Source organism: Thunnus maccoyii, chromosome 16, assembly GCF_910596095.1.
Source record: "Thunnus maccoyii chromosome 16, fThuMac1.1, whole genome shotgun sequence".
NCBI classification, from domain to species: Eukaryota; Metazoa; Chordata; class Actinopteri; order Scombriformes; family Scombridae; genus Thunnus; species Thunnus maccoyii.
In genome coordinates this window covers 5,439,190-5,449,211 of record NC_056548.1, presented here as the reverse complement: position 1 = coordinate 5,449,211, position 10,022 = coordinate 5,439,190, and the positions used below count along the sequence as shown (strand labels likewise).

General features: G+C 37.4%; 1 protein-coding gene across 7 annotated transcripts in view; it reads right to left on the bottom strand.

Annotated features, from left to right (window-relative positions):
• Positions 1 to 339: 339 nt before the first annotated feature.
• Positions 340 to 10,022, bottom strand: part of slc4a11 (solute carrier family 4 member 11) — a 126,315-nt gene continuing 116,632 nt past the window's right edge. For 6 of the 7 annotated variants that reach the window (XM_042388104.1, XM_042388101.1, XM_042388105.1 and 3 more), the window contains 4 exons: positions 8,538 to 8,711; positions 7,369 to 7,564; positions 4,847 to 5,016; positions 340 to 1,100 (listed from right to left, as the gene is read on the bottom strand). In XM_042388104.1, coding sequence (XP_042244038.1) covers positions 857 to 1,100; positions 4,847 to 5,016; positions 7,369 to 7,564; positions 8,538 to 8,711 — 784 coding nt within the window. In that variant the 3' untranslated portion in view covers positions 340 to 856. Of the gene's footprint in view, positions 1,101 to 1,418; positions 3,342 to 4,846; positions 5,017 to 7,368; positions 7,565 to 8,537; positions 8,712 to 10,022 lie in introns of those variants that run through there. The other variant, XM_042388107.1, reaches the window with a different exon arrangement.

Sequence of the window (10,022 nt, the reverse complement as noted above, 5' to 3'; positions counted from 1 at the left end):
CGAGTAAGGTAACATATTTGACCAGACATTTGACCCCACTGTTCAGCACTTACACCTTTCAAAAGGTCGAATTCCCAGCACTAGTTATCATTGAGTCGATTCACATGGATAGATTGTCTTGTTGAGTAACTACACAACAGATAAACCCCTGTACTGAAAACACACTGCATGTACTACTGCATGTGTAACCCTTAACATGACATCCTGACCTTTTGTGATACCCTGTCATGAACCAAAAAGGCTGGCTCTAGAGAAACGGTCAAACAAAAAGGGTTGATGCAACACTTTTTGGGGTATGTTGCTTGTTTACCTTCAATAAACACAAAGCGCACATGAATATTTACATCACTACTACTTTTTATTTGGCAAACAGCTTGAGATAGTCTCTCTTTTTCAGTGTACAGTATATATATACTATAATAAACCAACACATTCTGTTTGATAACCATTTTTTTCTCATTTTTACATATTACAGCTTACAAATATAGCTGATCTTTTTGACAAAATTACAGATTCTGTTTGACACCTAAATTAGTATGCTATATAAAAATCCACACATCTTACATTCATGAATAGAAAAAGTAGGCTATATGAAATCGGGAAAAGAAAGAACAAAACAAAACACCACAGTACGCAATTTCAAACAAATCCAATTAGGAAGAGTGTGAAGGGGGAGGGAGGGGGCGAGGGGGAGGGGGGGAGGTGGAGTCAAGGTTTCACAAACAGAGTAATATGTCTTTCACTCTGAATCCAATGTTAAGTCCTCTGAGAGAAGTTTGCTGCTATTCCAAAAATCATCAGTACAGAGAAGATATCAAGGAACATCAACAATACTGTCACATAAGTAGAAGAATGGTTAAATCTCTGTACTCGGTCCAAAGTTAGAAACTAATACCTTGCCATGGATTATAATGAATAGTTGATAAAAACTAAACTTTGCATTGCAAACTGTACATATTACTTCATACCTCACAATCTCTTCTCTCACCAGTGCTGTCTTAAGGCTTAGTCCAAGGATTATGCAAATGCTCCCAAGCTTCCCTTCATGCCTTGCTATCTCGGTATGAGACATCTGCTTAAATTCGACATCTTTCTCACATCTGTAAGACAAAGTTGAACAGAACCGCATGAGGGAGCTGCCATTTGGATATTGGGAAAGCAACTAAACCGTAATAAAATCCGGCACTGTGAATGCCTCGTTGACAGGCAAACTTTTTCTTTTTTTTTTTCTTCTTCTTCTTCTTCTTGATGTGTGCAATAATTGAATCAGCACAGAGCAGAGTTTGTTTTTTTTTGTGTGTGTGTACCATGACGATGGACTGAAAAGTTGCCGTCTTTAAAAATACAGCTGGCCTGTTGTTGCTTCACTGATGGGTCCGCGTTTGATGTAAAACCAGCATCTCACCAGTGAAGTTCTGTTTTTATACACAGTATTGCTGAATATTGAGCATTGCATTCGGTTTATTGAGAAGTTACTGTTTGACTTGCTACTCTTTTTTTTTTTCTTTTTTTTTCTCTGTGTGTGTAGGATACATGTCCATTGGCATCACATTGTATCAAAAAACCCAGATGAGACATGCTTTAAGCAAACCAGTGCTTAGAAATGTTTTTTTTTTTTCCATTTGTAGATAACAAGATAATCTTTCCAGACGTCTGGATTATTACATGACAACGTTTGCAAGCATTGATCTAATCATAACATCTAAATAGAAAACAAGACCGGATTATTCTAAAACTCATCTTTGAACACTTGTCCACAAAAATAAAAAATAAAAAAAGGATGCATTTTCGTTGAACCCAAAAAACCCAACAAGCTTTTATTTATTTATATTTTTTTTCACCAGTACTTCCTCTCTTCTTTACTAGCAATGCACCAGAACTGTGTTGGACCTTGACATGGAGCTGGAAGGGACTTTGATATGTAAACACTGCGACGAAGCCGAATGTAAGACAAACACTCAAAATACAAGAATCAGCAACTGTGGAATGTAAAGGAGCAGAGAGAATCAAAGATCTCCTTCCAGTTCGGGGTAAACACACAATATTATAATTTTGTACTTAAAAGATAAACTGTCATCATGATAAATAAATATTCTATTTCAATTTAAACCTAAAATATTTTTTTTTCTTCGTATATTGCCATAATATATTCTAATATATTCAGGATTTTGATAAAGATTTAACTATATGTTTTGGTTTGTGCTGTCGTTCTAAATAATTACATATAACATATACCTGTGGAATGTGTTTTTTATTCGGTTGAGCACTTAAATTCCACCTTAAAAATTAGGTTTTTCTAAAGAGCTGACAGAAAGCTAGATGAAGGACAGATTAGCTATGTGTCCATGACACACACACACACATACACACACACACACACACTCTTTTTCCTCTCCTTAATGAACACTGGCGTTTGCTGGAATGACTTAGAAACTAAATATGTGCGGGCACAAGTGTCCTTTATAGAAAAAACTGGGGGAATCACAGCTAAAAGGTTCAGGAATGTAAAGGTTTTAACACTGCACAATGATAGAAATACAAAAGGTAAAGATGTACAGTGGCCTAAATGCAGTGTTCTTACCAGTTAATTCACCCATGGAAAAGTATTTAAGTACTTATCAACACGGTGTAAGTATGTAAAATTTACTTATATATGACAGTGTAAAAAACACAATGTGAGTGCAAAGTGTCAAAAAAGATATTGTTCATACTTACATTGTGCCATTACACCTTTCTAAGTACTATACAATATACACTGGGCAGCATTTTTATTACTTACACAGTATTAGTGAGTACTTCAAGTACTTACCCCACAGGTTAAAACACAGATGAATACACTGCAATAACGATATAGTAAAGTGTTACCATACAAAGTAAAAGGTGTGAGAGGAGAACATGGAGGTATATGGCACTGAGCGATCTGACAGGGTCAAAACGGAGGTGAAACAGGGAGTTCTGGACGGTCCCGTTTATTGGTAGAGCTTTTTCCTCAGAGAGATTCTGTCTGTCCACGTTTGGAAAACATTTCCCACGGCTCTCGTCTCTCTTCTTCAACACGACTTCCCCACATTTCCAGTGCTTCACCTGTAAGAATGTTCTTATCTGATACAAAAATCAAAACAGTCGGTATTTCTCCTTTTTGCTTCCATACAGTTTTGCATTGAAAAATATGTTTTTTTTTCATCCCTCATTTCTTTTTTTTTGTGTTTTTTTTGTGTTTTTTTTCCATTCCAGACGTCTTTTTTGTGGACACAGAGCTTGTCTCCATCTGTGGCTACATGTGTTGGGCATCCATTATGTCCAAGTATTTGGCCTCAATGATATGAGGAAGCACGTTGTTCCTAAACACAGAGCAGAGCAGACAGAATTTATCTCAGTTGTTACTTGTTAGGCCAGAAATGAGACGGAAAACATTCGGAAAAAAGCAAAACCATTGAAATGTCAGATCTTATCACACAAGATTTATCACTTCCTTCTCAGTAGTAACAGCGAACGAGAGAGCGAGTCTACGATACTGTGGTGGCTGATGTACAAGTATGCGGAGATCTGGGTGGGAAAGCGACCGTAAAAAAACATTACATCTTTAACTTCGCAGACATTGTGTGACTTTTCTTTTTCTTCCAATGCGGCGAAATGCAGCTGTTGAGGCTGCAACAGGAAGCCATGAACATCAACTGTATGTGACATATCTGCTGAGTTAAATGATAAACAGAAGTAGTGTAACTTGAGCCAAGTCTGATAAGGTCTGCTAAAGCTTCACAAACTCTCTAACATGATGAAATTACATAATTGAACAAGTCAATTTGAAATGATGATCAGTGTGATGTTACATCAGACAAACTGATCATATTTAGCAGCAGGTTTGTAGACTGCCAGACGTCATTCAAGGTATCAAAAGTAAAAGTACTCAGTCTACTCTTTATTATACTTTGTTACTTTCTACTACTGGTGTTTAGATGCACTGTAAAGGGGAAGGTGTAACTAGCAAGACTGTAACCAAATGAATGTAATGGATCATTAATATTAGGCCTGCAACAACTATCAGTTATTCTCATTATTGATTATCGATTACTCGTGTGGTCTGTAAAATGTCAGTAAAATGTGAAAAATGTGTCTTGTGTCGTCTGACCAGTATAAAACAACAGAAAATATTCATGTTTTCTAAGATGGAACCTGTGAATTTTTACAATTTTTGCTTAAAATTATTTAAATGATTATTTGACTCAAAAATCAACTAACTGTTGCAGCTCTAATTAATATCGCTGCTACTTAGACGCTAATGAACCTCAAACAGTGTGTTTCAGCAGAATTGGTTATGGTGACTCATGGACACAATAATTATAGCAAATGGTACAAAAAATTAAAAATACCTCCTTTTAAAACCATGAAAAGTAATATATAAATAATTCTTTAGAGGTGAAATGAACTATTTCAAACCATTATTCGTTATTGAAAACTAGTTTGATGCACCAAAAGAAGTCCAGGAGAGTTGTAGTGAGTATGAATATCATATAAAATGCACCACACACATCTGCTGTTAGTGCTGCAGTCACTGTTTTCACAAGACTGAACAGGTGAACTGCAGTACAAAACATTTGCATGTCAAAATGTGAGCTGCTGCCAGATGTTTCCAGCTGAAACACATTAAACTGTTTCATAGAATTTAGATGAATTGATGAATAAAACTAGAATCGCCTTGTGTTCTTTAGAGATATCATGTTGTTTTCATCCTGAGGGCGGATTCAGGTCAGACGCGGCGCTCGTTAACTGTGTGCTGCTGGATGTCATTCCGGTTTAAAGCACTTTAGAAAATCATTTTTCGGCGACAAAATGGCCGCGGACGTACCTGATTGGGATCAGCAGGATCATGACCAGAGGGAAGATCATCTTCATGTACGGTATGGGGTACATGCCAAACGTACACAGCACCAGCAGCTGCATCATCTGCAGGAAGGTGAAATAGTGGATCTTCCTCTGGGGCACTTTGCGGATGTAGTGGGTGGGCGGGTAAGACGTCTGCAGGAGGTGAGAGGATCAGGACAGATTAAAATACAATCTCCCCTGAGGTTCTTTTCCTCACTATCCTCAGGTCTCCAACTGTCTTAAAGAAATGACTAAGGGAAGTGGACGGCCCACACACCTCTAAGAAGACTGGATTTTAAAGCGTATATAACATTTAGCTTTCGACGGATGCTTTCTTATAAGAGTATTTAAAGCATGAGGGTTCCCTGTGTGGATGGGTGAGACCAGACACAGGAGATAAGTTGCTGATATTATTTTAAACCTACATTTGATAAGATTTTTATGTAAACATGCACCTGTCTTCCTATCAATCTGTGTGTAGCTGCAACAAACAAACTCTCCTCCATCTAATTTAGTATCAGGTCTGAACCTTTTAAAAGCTCACAAGCTTTCATGAGCTGATAAATCAAAATTTACAAGATACCCATGCAAAGAAAACCATTTCACGATCCTGCAAACAATACCTGCAACCGTTTTGGAAACATGACTTATCTGGAAAATACAACAACGAGACTCAACAAATCTCCATCTTTGTTGCTTGAAGCCTGAAAATCTCTCATCAAACAAAAGAAACTTCAAACTGTGACAAAACTTCTTGTCAATGCAAGAAGGAGACTGTACTTGTGAAAGCTGAAATGTTTACGTTTTCTAAATATTTCCTTACATTCATGTTGAATATTGTGATTTTTATTGAAAGGTAAATAAAAGGTGAAATACAGAAATAACTGATCTATCCAGAAAGAGATGGATTCTTTCTTGTATCTAAAAAAAGAAGATACAACGCTCTCTACTCACGATAATACCATGAACACTGGCTGCTGGATCCTCAAATTAGTTAATAATGAAGAAGAAAGACTAGGACAGCACTCCAAATTGACTTTTTAATTACCACACAGACGTTTCGAGCAGGACGCCCTTCAATTTGGAGTGCTGTCCTAGTCTTTCTTCTTCATTGTTAACTCTTTCCTGTATCTCTCATCTTTTTTTTTTTTTTTAATCTGTACCGGTAGACCAGGGCCCACATTTATCAGACTGCTGAGTGAAATCCTTCACTGCAAACTTTTAGAATACAAGAATCAAAACTATTGATCAAATGTCTTTAAAGGGAATTTTGAGGTCTATCTCAAGAAGTTCAGAGCAGATCCAGATGGCTGCAGAACAGACAAAACATATACATACAAAAATATAATTGGTCTTAATGAATAATCTGTTAGCTGTGGCGATACTTAAAATGGAAATGGGTAATTTTAGCTTTTATTTGTGTTTGATTAGATGTTACACCATTTATACATTTATCATAATGGTGCAAATAAGAAGAATAAAGCTCACTATGTATTTTCATTGTATAAACTTATCAATGTGCTACTAAATTCTCCTTATTCTATGATTTTTTGGATATAGCTCATCTACCAGCAGCACAATTTCTTTCCTAGTCTAGTTTGGTTCTTTTTGTTTCCATTTCAGCCAGTTTCATCCATATGTATATATTTATACATTATGAATACATTACATTTTTGTTAATTTCACATGTTAATTTCTACTGGAGATATTAAGGATTTCACACAAATAGAAGGAACTTTTATTAAAACATCACGGAGTAAAATGTAAGGATTGGCAGATGTTGGCTCTTGAATGAAAGTCTTACACTTTATGATAAATGTTTTGTTGTTGCTCACCCTCAGCAAATAACATTTTCACTCCTAAGAACATTCTTCACTGCAACTCTTGTAAGTTTGATAAATATGAGCCCAGATCATATTGTCTGGAGTTCACTGCCAACAGGATCTCTGGGCACTGAAGTAAACATTTTTTTTTTTTTGAACAGTTACCTCTCACTACCATTTGGAGGCACCATTGTGTGAAGTTACCAAGTACAGTTTAGAGGAAAATGTCTTGCTGCATCTCTTCTTGAGACAGTGGAGAAGGTGAAATCGGACACTGAGAAGAAGAGACTCAAGAGAGAGATTCTAGTATTTTCTATCGCTGGGAAAAGTAGTGTTTGCACATATGTGATTGAATGTTTTTAATCTGCCTGACCATATAAACGTGTTCATGAAAAACAATAAGACATGTGGCTGATGTGGCAACACTATAATGATGTTTATTTCCTAGCTGATCTGTCCTAATCTCACTAATCCCCACCCACCTGGTATTCTGAGTAGATTAAAACAAAGACAAAAAATTATATTTGCAAATATTATTTGACTCAGGTTTGGTCCTCCAGCACCGGGCAGCCAGTCAACCGTTTGATCTGCAGAGCCCTGCGATCGACATATGGTCACAAACACACTCATTTATTATCTCACTCTCTTACACACACACACACACACACACATACACACACACCTGCTCCTTGAGGAGGAGAGCCATGCGGTCGCACATCTGGTTTCCATCGATGGAGGTGAGGGCGATGTAAAGGAATAGGCCATAGAGGACAGGTTTGGGGATCCACTGCAGTGGGACGGGCAGCAGCAGCACCGACACGCCGATGAAAATGTTGGCAGCCAGAGACGTCAGCCGGGTCTCCTTCACCTGGACGATACTGAGGAGGCACAAACACACACACACACACTATTACACACATAAATGAATGGTCACTGGAAAGCGCACAATTGCCTCATACAATGCAACAGACAATATTTTTTTCAAGGATTTTCTTATCAGTGTTCCTGCACATTTTCCATTTGATAACTTGAGAATTTTCCAAATTGTCAGAGTTTGAGGAGAACATATATTTTCCTCCGTGTAGGACTATAATAATCCAAAGAAATCTATATCCTGATTGTTGTATGAGTGAGTTTTTGTTAAGACACACCATCAACTGGCCTCGTTTCTTCTTTAAACTCAATACATAGAAGACAGAGATTGTAATTGACCTTCCTCCCACACAAGGAAAAAACTTACTTCACTTGTTCTGATGTGAACGTCTTCTGATTGGACGTATGGCTGCTCTCGCTCTTTGTATATGATGCTTATATAGTTTCTATCATCTTATTTAATGTCCACTTGTCTTTTTTAGACCATTTTTGTTGCTCCTCATATCTATCCTTTTCCTTTTCTTGGATAGTTTTACCACTACATGCCTTTAAATATAGTCAAATATAATATAAATACTCAGATTTGGAAATTTGGAATATTAGTTCAAGACGTTTAAATACTTTCAAGAAGCCTGAAAACCCAGTATGTCTAATTAGATCTCCTGTTCTTATGTAAGATTGTCCCCTTTTCCCCATTTATCACACTTAACTACTTAAGTAATCCTGACTGTAAGCTAACTATATAATTTTGCATATTTCTGGAATGATGAACTTAATCCTCTCATCTCTTGAAAACTCCCTCACCTCTTCCACCCAAAGAGAAAATGGTTAGTTACATAGGTTACATAGTAATCATGCAATCAGAGAAGGGCAGGATACAGTAGCCTGCGACACAAAATTACAGTCACCACACGCTCTGAAGACGACCTTTAATTGAGCGTCTGATTAGCGCCGGCGGTGAGAGGGCGGGTAACTCACGTCTCGTAGAGGTGCCCTCCCTCCACGCGCTGCTCCACGAAAGCCAGCTGGCGCACATGGAGGGTGGAGTGAGGGAAGGCTGCGTGCATCCAGGGCAACCCCAGCACCGACATCAGGATGTTAATGAGCCCAGAGAGCATCAGGTCCCAGTGATACGCCTTGCCCTTCAGCAACCTGAGGAGCAACACAACTGTTACGCACGACATAGTGCACCACAACAACGGGGTAAAACCACAGCAACAACTCGTTTAAAGCACACGAATAAACACACACGTTGTACATGTGAACATAAACACACAGATTTAAAAAGACACAAATTTGCATACAGTATTATATAGAAGTGATCGCACAGTAGTAATCCATCCACACACACACATATACACAAAGGGCATCATTCTCCTGAGGTTAATGATGCCCTTCAACTCACTCCTATGTTTCACTAATTCTTCTCGTTCTAGATACAAAGTCATGTATCGTGTGTCCTCTCGTGTCTTTATAGGAAGTAAAGTATAAATCGATATGTCACTGATGATGACATAAGAGATCCAGCATGACGTTACTGTAACTTTACATCAAAGGAGCTGCCACTTTTATGATGCCACGCAACATTTTTGTGCATCGTCCCTGCTTTTTCAATAGACTTTGTAAGCGGGTTTTGCGTGTGTGCGTGTATGTGTGTTTGTGTGTTCAAGGTTGGGGTCACCCTAAAACACACCATGTTCTTATCTAGACTAGTGGTTCAAAACCTTTATGGTTTATGTATAACCCTTAAAAATAAAGCAGTACCTACAACAAAGTAATTATTGTACCGTAACAGACACTATTATCCAGTATTCCACGAGAAAAGAAAAATAATTGTCATTTTGTGCAGCAAATGTTTTTTTCTTCTTTCCTACCTTGTCAATTATCTCATGAATTCTTAAATTTATCTTGTAACACCCTTGGAGGAGGCTCTGACCCCCAATTTAGGAACCGCTGTTGACGTGTCCTTGAGCATGACATTGAAACCAGAACAATTTAAATCACTCTGGATAAAAACTTAAATGCATTAAGCATGAATCTAAGTAAGTAAAAGCAGGTTTTATTTGTCATCAAGGTTTATTTTCACCTATTTTCCTTTAGTGGAAAAGTATCAGCAAGTATTAGATTAAAGGTTTGTTCAGTCTATGTTTCTTCACAGAATGATGACAGATATTTTAAATAAATAAATGATGACAGAAAACAAACAAGAAATGCTATTAAAGATCTGTGCAGGTGGAAAAAAAAAATCCAAATGGTTAAAAAAAAAAAAAAAGAAAACTAACTTCAAGACAAAAGAAAAATCAATATGTCAGGCAAACAAAGAAATGTGCTGGATGAAAGAAAGAACAGAAATAGCCACGACTGTTTCTAGCTTTTTGCCCTGTTGTTACTGACACACAAAGGATGAAGTTCAGGTGAAACAAAGCAAATTGTGTTTACTGACCTTTTATTGGTATTACTGTC